The sequence below is a fragment of the Enhydra lutris genome, unplaced genomic scaffold (assembly GCF_002288905.1).
Source record: "Enhydra lutris kenyoni isolate GAN:26980312 unplaced genomic scaffold, ASM228890v2 scaffoldscaffold8, whole genome shotgun sequence".
Classification (NCBI taxonomy): Eukaryota; Metazoa; Chordata; class Mammalia; order Carnivora; family Mustelidae; genus Enhydra; species Enhydra lutris.
The window spans coordinates 1787022-1807962 of NW_019154092.1; the positions used below are offsets into that span (position 1 = coordinate 1787022).

At 41.1% G+C, this 20941-nt stretch overlaps 1 protein-coding gene across 1 annotated transcript in view; it reads left to right on the top strand.

Annotated features, from left to right (window-relative positions):
• LOC111142759 (mitogen-activated protein kinase 1) overlaps positions 1 to 20941 on the top strand; it is a 116291-nt gene that overhangs the window by 59828 nt on the left and 35522 nt on the right. The window contains exons 2-3 of the mRNA XM_022496056.1: positions 5054 to 5236; positions 7108 to 7297. Coding sequence (XP_022351764.1) covers positions 5054 to 5236; positions 7108 to 7297 — 373 coding nt within the window. The remainder of the gene's footprint in view (positions 1 to 5053; positions 5237 to 7107; positions 7298 to 20941) is intronic.

A 20941-nucleotide genomic window follows, 5' to 3' on the forward strand; every position in this document is an offset into this window, starting at 1 on the left:
TCACTGTCTCTCTCTCAAATAAATAAATAAAATCTTTAAAAAAATATATATAGAAAACAAAACTGAGAAATCCAAGGAAAAATGAGTAAATATAGAGTTGTTATGGAAGAATATGGAAAAGAGTTTTAATTTCCAAAAAGAGTATTTGTGACCAGTTCTATGGCAGATTATATAAAACAAAAAGGAGCTGGAAAACAGATAGGAAATGACCCAACTCCATGGACAGAGTCGTGTCTTCTTTTCAAGTGGGAACCAATGAGGAGGATCAGGCCTTCTCCCTTAAAAGGGGTCAGTTGGTTATTTTATCAACTAGTGTTGATACAGTTGGAGGGGCACGTTAACCATAAGCCCCTCCCCACAACAGTCTTGTGCTCAGAAGCAAATTTATGGCCATGTTTAACTACCCTGCTTCAGTAAAATATGAAATTTATAATGTTGAGTTTAAACCAATATTTTAACCTGTAAATTCTCTTTTGGTGGACTCATGCTCTATGATTTTAATTACCCAAAAAGAGTTTTAATTTCTAAAAATATTCATTATCATTATCTAATTGGGTTGTTTGAATGACATATCCCTTTGCCTGCTGAACTAAAAATCAGTGGTTTGGGCCCTCATGCAACAAACCAAAGATTTGAGTAGTGATTCTTTTATTTAAGGAAATATATTTCATTTCAAAGTATCAAGGACACCTAAGTGCAACATATTAACAGTAGTGTGGGAGAATTGAGGTTGAGTAAAAGTAAAGTGTCTCCTACAGCATTGTTCTGTGATAGAGTCAAATGCATCAGTAATTCTCAGAATAAGCAGACTGACAAATACCATACAGAAGCACAAATTTGAGAAAAAAAAACTTTCAATTTTACTGTTTTGTATTTCTAGCACTTGAGGAAACAAGCAGTGTTTTATTGCCTGTCATTGTTATTGCAGGGCTTCAGTCAGTGGTCCAGGTATTGATACTTATTAAAATGGAAAGCTCTTATAGAAAAGATTAAATAGAATACTGATCATAAAGAGAGTGGTAACATTCAAGATTAAAATGCATCACAATGGGGCCCCTGGGTGGCTCAGTTGGTCGAGCATCCAGCTCTTGGTTTCAGTTCAGGTCATGATCCTCAGGGTCATGGGATTAAGCCCCGCACCAGGTTCCACGCTCACTGGGGAGTCTACTTCAAGATTCCCTTCCTCTGCCTCTGCCCCCAACTCACTCACTCTAAAATACATAAAACCATCACAAAATTGAAGGCATAATTATTACTGCTTCTGCCTGGAATTCTTTTAAGTCAGACCTTGAGGTCAGTTTGGAAAGAGCTGGGCCCCGTGTGACAGCTATGAAACCTTTTTTTTTTTTTTTTTTTTTGTAAAGTTTATTTTTTTTAGTAATCTCTACACCCAATGTGGGACTCAAACTCATGACCCTGAGATAGTCAGTCACATGCTCTGCTGAGCCAGCCAGATGCCCTTAGAACTCTTTTTTTGAAGAATACGTTACAGGTTTTGTTGTAAGATTACCCAAATATTGGGATGCCTGGGTGGCTCAGTTGGTTAGGCTGCTGCCTTCGGCTCAGGTCATGATCCCAGGGTCCTGGGACCGAGTCCCGCATCGGGCTCCTTGCTCAGCGGGGAGTCTGCTTCTCTCTCTGCCTCTGCCTGCCACTTTCCCCGCTTGTGCTCTCTCTTTGACAAATAAATAAAACAAAGTCTTTGGGGGGAAAAAAAAAAAGATTACCCAAATATTTTGGTTAAGTGCTTTGAAGAAAAAAAAAATAAGAGCCACTCTGAAAAGCAGTATGGAGGTTCCTCAAAAAGTTAAAAATAGAATTACCATGTGATCCAGTAATTCCACTACTATTTACCTAAAGAATATGAAAACACTAATTCGAAGACACATGTACTCCTATGTTTATTGCAGTATTATTTATAATAGCCAACCTACGGAAGCAACCCAGTTGTCCCTCAGTAGTAGGTAAGTAGATGACAATGTATGTATATACAATGGAATATTAGTCGAGTAGCCATTAAAAAAGAGTAAAATCTTGTCATTTGCAGCGACATGGATGGATCTAGAGGGTATTATGCTAAGTGAAATAAGAGAAGACTTGGGGTGCCTGGGTTGCTCAGTGGGTTAAAGCCTCTGCCTTCAGCTCAGGTCATGATCCCAGGATCCTGGGATTGAGCCCCACATCAGGCTCTCTGGAGCCTGCTTCCCTCTCTCTCTCTGCCTGCCTCTCTGCCTGCTTGTGATCTCTCTCTCTGTCAAATAAATAAAATATTTAAAAAAAAAAAAAGAAAATTCTGTATGATTCAATTCATATGTGGAATTTAAGGTACAAAAGAACAAAGAAAAAAGGCAAAAAAGTAGACTCTTCCTTCTTACTCCCTCCCCACCCCAACCCTGCCACTCTTAAATATAGAAAACAAATGTTATCAGAGGGGAGGTGGCTGGGGGGGATGGATGAAATAGGTGAAGGGGCACTTATGATGATCACTGAGTACCACGTAGAATTGTTGAAGCATAATCACGTGTTGTACACCTGAAACTAACATAAACTGTTCATTACTTATACTGGAATTAAAAAAAAATTTTTTTTTTCCAAAAAGGAAGGCCTAGGATGAGGCACAGAAACTAGCTTTTTAAAAAAAATTTTTAATATTTATTTGAGAGAAAGATAGAGTGGGCGGAGTGGAGGAGAGAGAGACTCTCAGGTGGACTCCCCGCTGAGCACACCAGTGGCTGCAAGGGCTCAATCTCACAACTCCGAGATCACGACCTGAGCCAAAATGAAGAGTCAGATGCTTTACCAACTGAGCAACCCAGGTGCCCCGAGATTAGCACTTTTAACAAGAATGTCAGGTGATCCTGACACAAGGGTCTGGAGACCATAGTTTGAGTAGCACTTTAGTTAAGTGATGGGACTCATCCACTGGTGGCAGCCTGTCAGTGCAGCATGTACCCAGATAGAGTGAGATGGAAGGACAGCTTCCTGAGAAGAGGACATAAACCTAAGGTACTTTGGAAAAAGAAGACCTAGGGATATTAGTCCTTTGGGTAAATGAATTATTCTCTCTGTATCTAAGGGAATCTTACCTGGGCAGTGTACATAAAAACATTGCTGTCCTCTACTTTTTAAAGATATTGTGAAGACAAAATGTAATTATGTATATGAAAAGAACTTTGAAGGGCAAGGTTTTTTGTGTTACAGTAGGTTTCAAAACCATGTACTATCTTACCAGTACTATCTTAAAATGTGATTTTTTTTTCCTTATAGCTTTTGTGTTTTATGGTTAAAACCCACCTTAATACACATAGAACCACCATTTTTCTTCAAGAATAATTTGCTTATCATTTATATGAAGGTCAGTCCTGGCACTATATGAGCCTACATAAATTTGTTACTTAAAACAGTTAGGGGCACCTGGGTGGCTCAGTGGGTTAAAACCTCTGCCTTTGGCTCAGGTCATGATCCCAGGGTCCTGGGATCGAGCGAGCGCCACATCAGGCTCTCTGCTCAGCAGGGAGCCTGCTTCCTTCCTCTCTGTCTGCCTGCCTCTCTGCCTCCTTGTGATCTCTGTCAAATAAATAAGAAAAATCTTAAAAAAAAAAAAAAACAACAGTTAAAAAAGAAGAAAGAGTCATGTCATTTTGCAAATAAGACAAAGTAGATGCAAGCAATGAAGGCGTCCTCTTGGGTCCATTTTTGTTGGGGCTGAAGATGTAGTTGATGGTCATTTGAATGTTGCTGCTGAATCAGGGGAATCTGATACAATAGGAAGTTGTTTTGGAGACAAATGATTACTCTCACCAAAATGCAGTTGCTGTTAAAAACTGGGAAAATGTGGGAATGCAAGCTGGTGCAACCACTCTGGAAAACAGCATGGAGGTTCCTCAAAATGTTGAAAATAGAACTACCCTATGACCCAGCAATTGCACTGCTGGGTATTTACCCTAAAGATACAAATGTAGTGATCCGAAGGGGCATGTGCACCCGAATGTTTATAGCAGCAATGTCTACAATAGCCAAACTATGGAAAGAACCTAGATGTCCATCAGCAGACGAATGGATAAAGAAGATGTGGTATATATACACAATGGAATACCATGCAGCCATCAAAAGAAATGAAATCTTGCCATTTGCGACGACATGGATGGAACTAGAGGGTATCATGCTTAGCGAAATAAGTCAATCGGAGAAAGACAACTATCATATGATCTCCCTGATATGAGGGAGAGGAGATGCAACATGGGGGGTTAAGGGGGTAGGAGAAGAGTAAATGAAACAAGATGGGATTGGGAGGGAGACAAACCATAAGTGACTCTTAATCTCACAAAACAAACTGAGGGTTAATGGGGGGAGGGGGGTTGGGGGGGTGGGATTATGGACATTGGGGAGGGTATGTGCTATGGTGAGTGCTGTGAAGTGTGTAAACCTGGCGATTCACAGACCTGTACCCCTGGGGATAAAAAGATATTATATGTTTATGAAAAATAAAATTAAAAAAAAAAAAAGAGGGGCGCCTGGGTGGCTCAGTGGGTTAGGCCGCTGCCTTCGGCTCGGGTCATGATCTCGGGGTCCTGGGATCGAGTCCCGCGTCGGGCTCTCTGCTTGGCGGGGAGCCTGCTTCCCTCCCTCTCTCTGCTTGCCTCTCTGTCTACTTGTGATCTCTCTCTGTCAAATAAATAAATAAAATATTAAAAAAAAAAAAGAAAAAAAGAAAAACTGGGAAAATGTTTTGTGTATGCGTGTATGGCATAAAACCATGTTTGGGGGCTTATGACAGTGGGCATCTACACGTTTATTGGGGCTGGGCTTTGTGTTAAGTTTGAGATTGAATATGTGTTGCATTGTGCCAGCTACATCCTTCCTAGCTTGTGGCTTTTTTGTGGATAATATACATGCTGCCTTCACGTGTATGAAACAAGTATTTACCCAGAGTGCTAAACATTTAATACTTTACCAATTTTTATTCTTTCTGCCAAGATGTTCCTAAACTATTTTAAATGCCATCTTTCCCCCTCCCCCTCTTTTTTCTTTTCTTTTTTTTTTTTTTTTTTAGCTCTGCTTATGATAATGTCAACAAAGTTCGAGTAGCTATCAAGAAAATCAGTCCTTTTGAGCACCAGACCTACTGCCAGAGAACCCTGAGGGAGATAAAAATCTTACTGCGCTTCAGACATGAGAACATCATTGGAATCAATGACATTATTCGAGCACCAACCATCGAGCAAATGAAAGATGTGTATCCTTTTCAGACAGCTGCCTCCACTGATTGGTCACCTTGTTGAGGAAATGTAACTTGAAATACCTGGATTTATCAGAGTAAAGGAAAAGTATGTAAACCACATTAAAGGGAAAATTGTAATCTGCTTGCTATTTACTAGACTTGTATAATTTTTTTCTTTGATTCATTTTTATGAGTTGTCAGTAACTGTTTTTAGTGTCTTTTAGAAATCCAGTATTTTTACTGTCCATTTACTGTCCATTCCAGTAAAGATTTTGGTTAAGTATAGTTATGGAAAATCTTAACACCATTTCCAGTCATGTTTTTTCCATTCTAGATACGGTTTGTTGTGGTAAAAAGATCGGGAATGAATAGTAGAGTAAGAAGGAGGGTGTGCTGGATATCACCTGGTCAAATCCAGACTGTCCTGATCTTAGACAATGTCATTCACCTTTAGGTCTGTTTTCTCATCGTTATTAAGGTACTAGCCTAGCCTTCATGATCTTTAAAGTTGACTCAGCTCTGAAATTAGGTTATTAAATATCAGCAGCATTTAATCTGGTCCAAAGAATGCTCCCTGGTTAAAGACTGCATTTGAAAGATAGAAGCATTAAGTATCTGAAGAGGGTCTGCCAGAGAAAAGTTACTATTCGGGCTAGCACAGCATTCCTATCAGTTTTCCCAGTTTGCCTTTTGCCCAGCTAGGGACAGGCAGCTCACTGTCTCTAGGCAGCCCCCCCCCTTTTTTTTCTTTTTTAAGAGATTTTATTTATTTATTTGGCAGAGACACAGCGAGAGAGGGAACACAGCAGAGGGAGTGGGAGAGGGAGAAGCAGGCCTCCCGTGGAGCAGGGATCCGGATGCGGGGCTTGATCCCAGGACCCCGTGATCACGACCTGAGCCGAAGGCAGATGCTTAATGACTGAGCCACCCATGCGCCCCAGCCCTTTCCATTTTTAAACAGCTCTGTTATCAAGTTGTAGCGTTATTTTCAGTGAAATGCCTCCTGCTATCACCTGTTGTCCTCCTTTACCTTTTACTAGGAAAATCAAGTCTGTTTAAAGATGACAAGTTTTCAGATTCTGTTTCCTCTGAATCCCATACTGTGTCTCATCTAACATGAATCTGTAGAGGACATAAAATAATATTTACACAGAAATGAATAAGAGATACACAGAAACACTGCTAATGAAATAATAATCGGGTGAAGTTAAAGCTAAAGAGTTCTAGAATTTATTTCTGTAAGAAAGAAATCATCCACAGATAAAATTCTAGGTGGCTTAGATATGTGGGTAGGCAAGAAAGCAAGAGGAGTAAAGCCAGCATGAGCCCCTTAGCATGACTTCCCAATACCCTCATTTATTTAGGATCTTAACCTTAATTGAAGCGTCAAGCACATAGAAGGCTGAATTTAGTAGCAGTGTGTTCTAGGTCTGTGTTACCGAAGGTTTTATGATTGATTCTTCAGGAGAAGGAGGGGCGACAAGAAGGGAGGTAAAAAAACAGTGACATTAAAAGTTGTTGCTGGGCCAAAGAGAAGAGGGGAGTGTATGATGCCTGCTGGCCACCTTTGGAGAGGGTTTGTTGACGATGGACTAGGATGAAAGATTATCCAGTATTTGCGTAACAGCCTGTCTCATCTCAGTCTAGGCCTGTTATTGATCATATCAGGCAGATATTAATGGCTATTTTTTCCACAGGACTTAAGAAGGTTAACTATTTCGGATTCCTTCCATAGAGGTAAATCAGGTTTTCATCAGTTTCTCATTTTCCTTGCAGGCTTCATGATATAATAATGGATTGTTTGGGGAGAAGGTTCATTTTGATTTCAGTGTGCTTTGCTAAGTGTAGCCAGATATTTGCTCTGTTACCTTAACCTGTCTAAACAGATATATAGTACAGGACCTCATGGAAACAGATCTCTACAAGCTCTTGAAGACGCAACACCTCAGCAACGACCATATCTGCTATTTTCTTTACCAGATCCTCAGAGGGTTAAAATATATCCATTCAGCTAATGTACTGCATCGTGACCTCAAACCTTCCAACCTGCTGCTCAACACCACCTGCGATCTCAAGGTCAGCCAGGTTGTTTACTCTTAGGGTGATACGTGTTGGGGGGGGAAAATAAAAACGTCCTTCACTGGGGCATATTTATATTGTTATCCATATTTAAAATCACACCAGAAATACATGAAAACATTTTTATGCCCCCCCCCCCAACAAGTAAAAAGCACTAGGTCTCTTCTCCATCCAGTTCTACCATCCAGAGGTAACCGCTATAACATATTGGTATATTTTCTTCTAGAGTTCTTGCTGTTTTCTTACACACATGTGTACATTTATGCTTACATATATGAAAGCAGGATCATGTGCATTATGTATAAGTTAAAAAATCATTTCATTGGTAACCTTTTTCTTCAATAAATTTTATACAAAGAATACTCCGAAAACAGCAGAAAATTTAGCCTTTATGACTTTAGTAGTTAAGATGTTCCCAATAAATAGGGAAACCCTAGATCCTTAGAGTCCTCCGAGTTCTCATAAAAATGGGCAGCATTTGGGACACCTGGGTGATCTCAGGGTTCTGGGATCAAGTCCCACATCAGGCTCCTTGCTCACTGGGGAGCCTGCTTCTCCCTCTGCCTGCTACTCCCCCTGCTTGTGCTCTCTCTCTGACAAATAAATAAAATATTTTTTTAAAATGGGCAGCATTTGCAAACATGTATTTCTGTTTTAACAGTAGCAGAGCTAAACAAGGAGGGAAATCTAAGGCTGTATTAGATATGAAAGGATGTGGATTCAGTCTGATAAGACCTAGATAAATGGAAAGATATCAGTGTCTGGATTGCAAGACTTAACACTGTTTAGGAGGCAGAGCTCCCCCAAATTGATCTATACAGTGTGATCCCTGACAAAGCTCTAGGTGGCTTTTTTGCAAATATGGACAGGCTGGTCCTGAAATGCATATAGAAATTCAAGAGACCCAAAATAGCCAAAATCGTATGAAAGAACAAAATTGAAGGACTTACCACACTTCTTGATTTCAAAACTTAACAAAACTATAGTAATCAATTAATCAGTTAATAAATAAACCTGTATGTTACTATATCTGATTTTTGGTGAGAGTACCAAAGTCATTCTTTTCAACAGATGATTGAAGTGCTGGGACAACTGAATATATGCTCATACCATGTATAAAAATTAACACAAAACAGATCAAAGACCTAAAATTTTTTTTTTAAGATTTTAATTTGAGGGGCTCCTGGGTGGTTCAATCAGTTAAGTGTCTACCTTTGGCTTAGGTCATGACCCCGGATCCTGGGATTGAGCCTGGCATCCTCAGGCTCCCTGCTCAGTGGGGGGCCTACTTCTCCCTCTCCGTCTCCCTCTCCCTCTGCCACTCCTCTTGCTTGTGCTGTCTTGTGCTCGCACTCTCTGTCAAATATATAAATAAAAACATAATTTTTTTTAATTTGAGAGAGCAAGCATGCACTTGCATGTGCATGCACGAGCTAGGGGAGGGGCAGGGGGGAAGGAGAGATGAGTAGACTCTCTGCTGAGTGTGGAGCCAGTTGCCAGCCAATCCCAGGACCCTGAGCCGAACTGACTGAGCCACCCAGGTGCCCTTAAAGACCTAAATTTAGGAGCTAAATGGAAATGGAAAACACTGGATTGAGTCTTTGCAATCTGGCATTAGGCAGTCCTATTATACATTACATCAAAAGGACAAGCAACAAAAGGGAAAAAAGCTGGGATTTTTTTTTTTTTTTTTTTTTTTTTTTTTTTTTTTTTAAGATTTTATTTATTTGGGGCGCCTGGGTGGCTCAGTGGGTTAAGCCGCTGCCTTCGGCTCAGGTCATGATCTCAGGGTCCTGGGATCGAGTCCCGCATAGGGCTCTCTGCTCAGCAGGGAGCCTGCTTCCCTCTCTCTCTCTCTGCCTGCCTCTCTGTCTACTTGTGATCTCTCTCTGTCAAATAAATAAATAAAATCTTTAAAAAAAAAAAAAAAAAAAAAAAGATTTTATTTATTTGACAGATCACAGGTAGGCAGAGAGGCAGGCAGAGCGAGAGGGGGAAGCAGGGTCCCCGCTGAGTAGCGAGCCCGATGCGGGGCTCGATCCCAGGACCCTGAGATCATGGTGAAGCCAATGGCAGAGGCTTAACCCACTGAGCCATCCAGGCACCCCAAAAATTGGATTTCAAGTAGATAAGGAACCTGTGTTACAGAGTAAACCATCAAGTGAGAAGACAACCCACAAAATGAGAGAAAATATTTATAAATCATATATCTGATAAGAGACTTATATCTTGAATATATGAAAAGCTCTTATAACTCAACAATAAAAAATAAATAGCCCAGTTTAATATTCGCAAAGAATCTGAATGGACATTTTTCTAAAGAAGTTAGGCAAATGGCCAGTAAGTACATGAAAAGATGCTTGTTATCATAAGTCATAGGGAAATGCAAGTCAAAACCACAATGAGATACCAGTTTATACATACTAGGTTGGCTGTAATCAAAAAGTCAGGTGATAAGTGTTGGTAAGGATTTCACTCAATGAAAATATGTCCACACAAAAACTAGTGTACAAATAATCTAAAGTAGCATAATAGTCCAAAAGTGGAAATAGTTTGAATATCTATTTGATGGTGAATAATTAAAACGTGGTAGATCCATATAGTGGAATAAAAAGAAATGGAATACTGATACATGCTATAATGTGGATGAACCTTAGAAAATTATTATGTAAGTAAAGGAAGCCAGTCTTGGTTCTATTTACATGAAATGTCTAGAATAGATAAATCTGTAGCAGAGGAAGTGGATAAAATAAAATAAAATCCTAGGCAGGTGGGATTGGGGAGGATTGGGGAGACTGCTGATGGATACAAGATTTCTTCCTGTGGTTACAAAAATATTCTAAAATTAGATGATGGTAACAGTTGTGTGCCCTATGAGTATAATACCAAAACCATTGAATTATATACCTTAAGTGGATGAATTATGTGATATGAAAGTAAGAAGTTAAGGGATTAGTGCATGAACACTGAGGCCTGCTTTGTGTGGCTGCAGTTTTGGATGAGAATTAGGAAGTCATTGATGCTAAGCTGGAGCTGTTGGTTGAAGGTAGATCTTGGAGAACCTTCTGGAACTATCTGAAAAAAAGGTGGTGGGTTCTGTTCTAGGTGGTCGATCAGCTTATTCACTATCATTGAGTGTTTGAAACAGGGTGACCAACATTCTGTGAGATGTAGTAGAGGGTAGCTTCCTACATTAGATATAGTTGGGTTGGACTCTGTCACCTCTTGGGATCTGACAGAGTTAGATTCTTGTCTTACATGGGGTGTAACCAGATCCTTTCCCATCGATCTGCAGCTAAAAGCCAGGTGGGCATAAAAGGAATGAAGCTGCTCATAGGAATAGCCACACTTTGTTGGCTCTTAGTGATTTTCTTGAAAAATTACAGTATTTTTGTCTCCTAGTTCTTCCTTTTTTCTTTCTATTTCTTACCACAACTCTGTTATGACAGATTGTTTCTGTTTGTTTTTGAAGAGATCTTCTCAATCAGTATTTTCAGTATATAATATTTTTGGGAAAAGTTGACTCCTAACTTTTGTTTGAAAATGCTCATCCTTAAGAAGGAAACAAACAGAACCAGACTACTTTCTTGTCTGTTCACTGTTTGTGGGCTTATCTTTACCTAGGGCCATTTTACTCATACTCACCAAAATTTATACCCACATTGATAGATCTGTGTTGTTGGCCGTCCGCACAATCCATGTATTGTTTTCAAAAGCCATTATAACACAGAAGTTCAGAAACACGGTGGGATTATATTGATATTTACAACGGTACAATTCACCCACATTTTGAAATGTACATATGGGGTGTGCTTAATTCACATGGGCATAAATATTCAGGAGGTATGGCTTGTCATCTCTGATTTGTCATGGTGAGCATGTCCCAAAGGTAGGTCAAGGTATGGTGACAGTTTAGGTGCGTATATAAAAGTTGAGAGCACCAATGGGGAAAAGGGTCTTGTTTGCTTGAGCTCTGAAATCACTGTATCTATCACATCCTCAGTACCCTGGGGTGACCATGATACCTGTACTACAGGTCAGTGCCTAGAAAGTTTGTAACCAGTGATCTTACCTCTTGTCATTTAGGGTTTTTTGAATTTTCAAGTAGACAGTCATGTCATTTTCTTCCTTTTTTCCATTGGCTTCTGTTACTAAAGTATTTCTTACTCTTGAGCCCTCAGGATATCAGCTGTTATTAATGTCTTCAGACTGTTAACTTTTCAAGGTCAACAATAGTAAGATTTCTTTCTCACTTCCATAAACTTGCTTTGCACTTGTTATCTGAAGCCCTGAGACAAATAGATGTTGTCCTCTTAGAACCTTCTGGGAGCCTCTCTTACAGACTCCCATTTTATTTCTCAGGGCCACAGAAACACAAGGGTTATAGATCTATTTGGTTATAGGCATATTTCTAGCGGAACTCCCATTTTATTTCTCAGGGCCACAGAAACACAAGGGTTATAGATCTATTTGGTTATAGGCATATTTCTAGTGGAACTACCAGGAGAATTAGGTCTCTAGCAGTCTGTGTCCTTAATGTTTGCTAGACAGAGCCCACAGAAATCCCAATTGGAGTCCTAGGTTGCTAGTATGATAGCCTTTTTAGTTCTGGTTATGCCTAGGAAGGAGGATTCTGGAAGACAGGAAATGAAACCTATCTTTGGGGTTTCCTTTGTTTAATGAAAATCTGAGTTTGCAGAGCCTATAAAGTAGCCAGGTGCTAGAGCTCATTTTGTGTTTCTTGTACCATATGCAATTTGTCCATACCTTCCTTTGTATGGAATTATGATGAATATTTTTTTTTAATTTTGTAACCTTTGTAGTTTTTAGTCAATACTATATAAATTTGGCTAGCCTTCAGTGTTATAGTGGGGTTTTTTGGTCTGTTTTTTAAATCATATGAGCTTTTTATTGATGACTGTGAATAGAGTTGTGAAGTCTTCTAGAGGTCTAAACCCCACATCTCCCTCTATATTTTAAATTGTAACCAATAACTTTTGAGAACCTACTGGTCTATGTCCTATGCTAGGCTGGGGGGATATAAATAGTAAAACGAGGTCACCCTTATACCAATTTACTATTCTGAACATCGGTCACTAAACGAAAGGGATGAAACGTTTTTCCTGTCTTTCTAGTATGGTTTGTGCATCAGGGTAAACAGCTCCAGTTGATGAAGAATTGGCTCTTTAAAAAGAATGCCAGCAAGTTAATGCAGAACAAATAGTAAACTAGAAAAATCATCATTTTGCAACTTCCAATGAAATAATTGGTTTGTACAGTATCATCCATGGATCCTCTGCTCACTTTGCTCAGACTCTCAGACCCTAGGTGGGCTGCTGCTGCCTCCCCATATGAATTCCCTCTTCATCTCACACATCTACCATGCCCTGATCTGGAGCTCCCTCTTATTTCCGCTTGGGTTCCTCATACCCCTGTGGGCCACTGTGGTTCTTCCATAGAGATCCTTATGTCACATGGCCACCCCCTTAAGGGCTTTTGGACTGGATTTCCGTGGGGAGAGGATGAGGAAGAACAACTGCACATTTAGTTTTAATCCTAAGAAGATAGTTCTATTGCAGCATTCAGCATGATAGGTTATGTTGTCCTTCCTAGTAAAGGAATACTAGGAATTCCAGCTTTTAATTTTTCCTTCTTCCTCAATATTGCCACTTTGAATGGTGTAATTTTTTTAAAAGATTTTTTATTTATTTATTTGACAGAGAGTGAAATCACAAGTAGGCAGAAGTAGGCAGAGAGGCAGGCAGATAGAGAGGGAGAAGCAGGCTCCCTGCCGAGCAGAGAGCCCAATGTGGGGCTCGATCCCAGGACCCCAGGACCATGACCTGAGCTGAAGGCAGCAGCCTAACCTGCTGAGCCACCCAGGTGCCCCTGAATGGTGTAATTTTACTAACATCAATTGTTTAACATAAGATATTAACCCTGGTAATTATGTACCTTGATTTTTATTTTTTAAAAGATTATCAGTAATTCAGATATTGTGAAAAATGGTCACCACTGGAGTCTATGCCAGTTAATCCACTCCAGTTGTTGTGCTTCCTATAAACATGTGAAGTAAGTCATTTATAGACCAAACATCAAGTGTCCATCATGTATGTGACATTTAGGAATAAAAAGTCAGTCAAGTGTTACCTTTTTCTAGGGACTTGATAATCTTTTAGCTGGGGAGATGAGCATATGCACAGCTGTCATGGATTGTGGGAGGTACTTTAATATGTGTCTAACAGAGTATTAGAGGAGTTTGGAAAAGTGAGCCGTGAGTTCTTGGGTGGGGTGTTGTTGATTTCTGGGGAACTTCTCAGAAGGGGTAACATTCAAGCTGGATTTAGGGTAAGGGAATGGAATGGATAGGGCACTCAGTGGAGAGGTCATTGCACAGTTAGGTCATAAACGCAGATGTAGTATTGAGTCAGTAGGAGCAGATGTGGACAGAGAAGGTGGTAGGAGAGAGGAGATTAGGAAGATAGTTTGGTGGCAGCATGTGAATAGTCTTGAAGGTTACGCTTAAATAATTAGGGTTTTGGGGTACCTGGGTGCCTCCGTCGGTTAAGCATGTGCCTCCAGCTCAGGTCATGATCTCAGGTTCCTGGGATCAAGCCCCGCTCAGCGGGGAGCCTGCTTCTCCCTCTCCCCCGCTCCTCCTCATGTGCTCTCTCTCTCTCTCAAATAAATAATATCTTTTTTTTTTTTTAATTGCATTTTGTTCAGTAGGTGAAGGGGATTGGTTAAAGTTTTTGAGCCAGAAAGGTGACTTATATTTTAGAAGCAGCATTTGGACAGGAATCTAGAGGATGAATTAGCTTGCAGGCAGGTAACCAAGCTAGTTTTCCTAATCCCAGCAAACTAAACTGAATCTCAGCTAAGGTCATGACAGTTGAGATGTGGAAGCAGTCAATTCAAGAGCCGTTTTAGGAGGCTTCAGGTCTAGTTGCCACCTATGCCCCTCATGCTTGCCCAGCTAGATTCTTTAGGGCATGCTCTGGCTTTCCCCGGGTCTTTCCATAGTGAGCATCTTTTCAGTGGTTCAGTATCACTTCAGTGGGGCCTCCTCAGAGTGCCTGTCCCACCAAAAGTAGTGTGTCCACTACCGATATATTAGCTGTTTCTTCCTCTATAACAAATCACCTGAAAAGTAGTGGTCTGAAACAACAGTAATCATGTATTAGCTCATCGTTTCTGTGGATCAGGAATTAGTCAAAGGGTAGCAGTGACGGTTGGTTTCTGCTCCCACATGTGTCTATCAGCTAGAAGATGTGAAGTTAGGGACTGGAATCCTCTCATGTACCTGGCAATTGATACTGGCTGTCACCTGGAACAGCCACATACAGCCCAGGTGTCCTGGGTTCCCTCCTGAGGGTTCCAGGTACCCCAGTAAAGAAAGAGCCCAGTGGAAGTCATGTTGCATTTTATGATAGCCTCCAAAGTCACATAGTATCACTTCTGCCATTTTCTCTTGGTTCAGGCTGTTAAAAAGTTTTGCACAGCTTCAAGAGGAGGGAAGATAGATCCTGCCCTCTTGATAAAAGTTCAGAGAACTTAGAAGAAGAGCGTGGGGGATGGGGTTATAATGATGTATCCCTTTTTAGAAAATATATCTACCATGACTGTTTAAAGTTATTACACTCGTCCCGTCTTTGTAGATTACTAGGAATGTCATCAACCCCTCTAAAACACAGCTTCCATTTCTTTGTCCACAGTCCAGGAGGAGCATGGAAACATCAGCTTCAGTACATGGCCTCCCTCATATGTGAATTTCTTATATTCTGGCTTTTTAAATCTATCTGGGACTTTTTTTTTTTTTTTTTTTTTTAAAATTCAGCTAGCCAATGAAGAGCTGTGTATCAAGTCTGGACCCATCCAGTCTATCAGGCATGGGGGCAGTGAAGGATCTGTGACCATGGTTTGGGGTTTGTGCTGGTTTTGCACTGCTGACAAGATGCAGTATTTCTTCGTACATTTGAAGATGTGGCTTTAGGTGTCCATTTATACAACAGAGGGCAGACTGAATAGTGAGCTTTGGTTGAATTCGAATCAGATGAAGTGTTAGCTCTAAAAAGAAAAACTAGGTCACAGATACATTGAAGAATTCAAGCCACAGAATTAAAAAGGATTGGTGGTAGGGCAGTGTGGCAGGTGATGGCTCGGAACGGCTTAGAGGACTACCTCCAGATTGTAGGAAGAAATCATCAATTGTTGCTTCTCTGAGTTGGAAATCATGCCAAAGAGGACCATGTTGCTAGTGAGCCTCCTGGGCATGACTACTAGGAAGCCTTCCTGCAGTTGGTGTCACTGGAATTGGTAGAAAAGGCTTGAAAGAAACAAACGGGGTGCCAGGTACATTGAAAGCCTCAAGATCAGCCAGGCCAAAGTTAGTATTTACTGTGAGCCCACATAAAAGCTTATGACCATACATCAACCAGGTTCTCTTACAGGCCCATTACTATTAGGAGTGTAGTGGCATCGATTGGCAAGCCAGCTTTGAAAGGTGAGAGTGGTGCTTATGGTGGTTGTTAATGTAGACTGAAGTTACGAGAGTATAGTGGCCAGAGTTAGTGTCAGAGCTACGGAGCAGGACCAGGATTTCCTCATCAGGCCACTCAATACACATAGAAAATTGCCTCTGGTAGAGGAACTTGGCAAAGCAGATGTGACATTTGCTTCTTTTAAAGATGCAGTAGATTGATGGTGATTGTTCAGCCACAGATACGTAACCCTTCCTCAATGGTGTAGTCGAAGTCTCCTGCAGGATCTGTGGGATCAGAGGCACTGTATGGCAATGCCAGGGTCCAAGGCTAGAGGAAGACATTTGTGAGGTGAGTGGGAGCTTTCTGAAGTTGAGTTGAGACACCCAACTCTGGGATATTTAAGCAAAGATTGATATCCATTTAAGTCCTATGAATATTTCTTTTTTTTTTTTTTTTTAAGATTTTATTTATTTATTTGACAGACAGATCACAAGTAGGCAGAGAGGCAGGCAGAGAGAGAGAGAGGAGGAAGCATGGAACTACCAGGAGAATTAGGTCTCTAGCAGTCTGTGTCCTTAATGTTTGCTAGACAGAGCCCACAGAAATCCCAATTGGAGTCCTAGGTTGCTAGTATGATAGCCTTTTTAGTTCTGGTTATGCCTAGGAAGGAGGATTCTGGAAGACAGGAAATGAAACCTATCTTTGGGGTTTCCTTTGTTTAATGAAAATCTGAGTTTGCAGAGCCTATAAAGTAGCCAGGTGCTAGAGCTCATTTTGTGTTTCTTGTACCATATGCAATTTGTCCATACCTTCCTTTGTATGGAATTATGATGAATATTTTTTTTTAATTTTGTAACCTTTGTAGTTTTTAGTCAATACTATATAAATTTGGCTAGCCTTCAGTGTTATAGTGGGGTTTTTTGGTCTGTTTTTTAAATCATATGAGCTTTTTATTGATGACTGTGAATAGAGTTGTGAAGTCTTCTAGAGGTCTAAACCCCACATCTCCCTCTATATTTTAAATTGTAACCAATAACTTTTGAGAACCTACTGGTCTATGTCCTATGCTAGGCTGGGGGGATATAAATAGTAAAACGAGGTCACCCTTATACCAATTTACTATTCTGAACATCGGTCACTAAACGAAAGGGATGAAACGTTTTTCCTGTCTTTCTAGTATGGTTTGTGCATCAGGGTAAACAGCTCCAGTTGATGAAGAATTGGCTCTTTAAAAAGAATGCCAGCAAGTTAATGCAGAACAAATAGTAAACTAGAAAAATCATCATTTTGCAACTTCCAATGAAATAATTGGTTTGTACAGTATCATCCATGGATCCTCTGCTCACTTTGCTCAGACTCTCAGACCCTAGGTGGGCTGCTGCTGCCTCCCCATATGAATTCCCTCTTCATCTCACACATCTACCATGCCCTGATCTGGAGCTCCCTCTTATTTCCGCTTGGGTTCCTCATACCCCTGTGGGCCACTGTGGTTCTTCCATAGAGATCCTTATGTCACATGGCCACCCCCTTAAGGGCTTTTGGACTGGATTTCCGTGGGGAGAGGATGAGGAAGAACAACTGCACATTTAGTTTTAATCCTAAGAAGATAGTTCTATTGCAGCATTCAGCATGATAGGTTATGTTGTCCTTCCTAGTAAAGGAATACTAGGAATTCCAGCTTTTAATTTTTCCTTCTTCCTCAATATTGCCACTTTGAATGGTGTAATTTTTTTAAAAGATTTTTTATTTATTTATTTGACAGAGAGTGAAATCACAAGTAGGCAGAAGTAGGCAGAGAGGCAGGCAGATAGAGAGGGAGAAGCAGGCTCCCTGCCGAGCAGAGAGCCCAATGTGGGGCTCGATCCCAGGACCCCAGGACCATGACCTGAGCTGAAGGCAGCAGCCTAACCTGCTGAGCCACCCAGGTGCCCCTGAATGGTGTAATTTTACTAACATCAATTGTTTAACATAAGATATTAACCCTGGTAATTATGTACCTTGATTTTTATTTTTTAAAAGATTATCAGTAATTCAGATATTGTGAAAAATGGTCACCACTGGAGTCTATGCCAGTTAATCCACTCCAGTTGTTGTGCTTCCTATAAACATGTGAAGTAAGTCATTTATAGACCAAACATCAAGTGTCCATCATGTATGTGACATTTAGGAATAAAAAGTCAGTCAAGTGTTACCTTTTTCTAGGGACTTGATAATCTTTTAGCTGGGGAGATGAGCATATGCACAGCTGTCATGGATTGTGGGAGGTACTTTAATATGTGTCTAACAGAGTATTAGAGGAGTTTGGAAAAGTGAGCCGTGAGTTCTTGGGTGGGGTGTTGTTGATTTCTGGGGAACTTCTCAGAAGGGGTAACATTCAAGCTGGATTTAGGGTAAGGGAATGGAATGGATAGGGCACTCAGTGGAGAGGTCATTGCACAGTTAGGTCATAAACGCAGATGTAGTATTGAGTCAGTAGGAGCAGATGTGGACAGAGAAGGTGGTAGGAGAGAGGAGATTAGGAAGATAGTTTGGTGGCAGCATGTGAATAGTCTTGAAGGTTACGCTTAAATAATTAGGGTTTTGGGGTACCTGGGTGCCTCCGTCGGTTAAGCATGTGCCTCCAGCTCAGGTCATGATCTCAGGTTCCTGGGATCAAGCCCCGCTCAGCGGGGAGCCTGCTTCTCCCTCTCCCCCGCTCCTCCTCATGTGCTCTCTCTCTCTCTCAAATAAATAATATCTTTTTTTTTTTTTAATTGCATTTTGTTCAGTAGGTGAAGGGGATTGGTTAAAGTTTTTGAGCCAGAAAGGTGACTTATATTTTAGAAGCAGCATTTGGACAGGAATCTAGAGGATGAATTAGCTTGCAGGCAGGTAACCAAGCTAGTTTTCCTAATCCCAGCAAACTAAACTGAATCTCAGCTAAGGTCATGACAGTTGAGATGTGGAAGCAGTCAATTCAAGAGCCGTTTTAGGAGGCTTCAGGTCTAGTTGCCACCTATGCCCCTCATGCTTGCCCAGCTAGATTCTTTAGGGCATGCTCTGGCTTTCCCCGGGTCTTTCCATAGTGAGCATCTTTTCAGTGGTTCAGTATCACTTCAGTGGGGCCTCCTCAGAGTGCCTGTCCCACCAAAAGTAGTGTGTCCACTACCGATATATTAGCTGTTTCTTCCTCTATAACAAATCACCTGAAAAGTAGTGGTCTGAAACAACAGTAATCATGTATTAGCTCATCGTTTCTGTGGATCAGGAATTAGTCAAAGGGTAGCAGTGACGGTTGGTTTCTGCTCCCACATGTGTCTATCAGCTAGAAGATGTGAAGTTAGGGACTGGAATCCTCTCATGTACCTGGCAATTGATACTGGCTGTCACCTGGAACAGCCACATACAGCCCAGGTGTCCTGGGTTCCCTCCTGAGGGTTCCAGGTACCCCAGTAAAGAAAGAGCCCAGTGGAAGTCATGTTGCATTTTATGATAGCCTCCAAAGTCACATAGTATCACTTCTGCCATTTTCTCTTGGTTCAGGCTGTTAAAAAGTTTTGCACAGCTTCAAGAGGAGGGAAGATAGATCCTGCCCTCTTGATAAAAGTTCAGAGAACTTAGAAGAAGAGCGTGGGGGATGGGGTTATAATGATGTATCCCTTTTTAGAAAATATATCTACCATGACTGTTTAAAGTTATTACACTCGTCCCGTCTTTGTAGATTACTAGGAATGTCATCAACCCCTCTAAAACACAGCTTCCATTTCTTTGTCCACAGTCCAGGAGGAGCATGGAAACATCAGCTTCAGTACATGGCCTCCCTCATATGTGAATTTCTTATATTCTGGCTTTTTAAATCTATCTGGGACTTTTTTTTTTTTTTTTTTTTTTAAAATTCAGCTAGCCAATGAAGAGCTGTGTATCAAGTCTGGACCCATCCAGTCTATCAGGCATGGGGGCAGTGAAGGATCTGTGACCATGGTTTGGGGTTTGTGCTGGTTTTGCACTGCTGACAAGATGCAGTATTTCTTCGTACATTTGAAGATGTGGCTTTAGGTGTCCATTTATACAACAGAGGGCAGACTGAATAGTGAGCTTTGGTTGAATTCGAATCAGATGAAGTGTTAGCTCTAAAAAGAAAAACTAGGTCACAGATACATTGAAGAATTCAAGCCACAGAATTAAAAAGGATTGGTGGTAGGGCAGTGTGGCAGGTGATGGCTCGGAACGGCTTAGAGGACTACCTCCAGATTGTAGGAAGAAATCATCAATTGTTGCTTCTCTGAGTTGGAAATCATGCCAAAGAGGACCATGTTGCTAGTGAGCCTCCTGGGCATGACTACTAGGAAGCCTTCCTGCAGTTGGTGTCACTGGAATTGGTAGAAAAGGCTTGAAAGAAACAAACGGGGTGCCAGGTACATTGAAAGCCTCAAGATCAGCCAGGCCAAAGTTAGTATTTACTGTGAGCCCACATAAAAGCTTATGACCATACATCAACCAGGTTCTCTTACAGGCCCATTACTATTAGGAGTGTAGTGGCATCGATTGGCAAGCCAGCTTTGAAAGGTGAGAGTGGTGCTTATGGTGGTTGTTAATGTAGACTGAAGTTACGAGAGTATAGTGGCCAGAGTTAGTGTCAGAGCTACGGAGCAGGACCAGGATTTCCTCATCAGGCCACTCAATACACATAGAAAATTGCCTCTGGTAGAGGAACTTGGCAAAGCAGATGTGACATTTGCTTCTTTTAAAGATGCAGTAGATTGATGGTGATTGTTCAGCCACAGATACGTAACCCTTCCTCAATGGTGTAGTCGAAGTCTCCTGCAGGATCTGTGGGATCAGAGGCACTGTATGGCAATGCCAGGGTCCAAGGCTAGAGGAAGACATTTGTGAGGTGAGTGGGAGCTTTCTGAAGTTGAGTTGAGACACCCAACTCTGGGATATTTAAGCAAAGATTGATATCCATTTAAGTCCTATGAATATTTCTTTTTTTTTTTTTTTTTAAGATTTTATTTATTTATTTGACAGACAGATCACAAGTAGGCAGAGAGGCAGGCAGAGAGAGAGAGAGGAGGAAGCAGGCTCCCCGCTGAGCAGAGAGCCCGATGTGGGGCTCGATCCCAGGACCCTGAGATCATGACCTGAGCCGAAGGCAGAGGCTTAACCCACTGAGCCACCC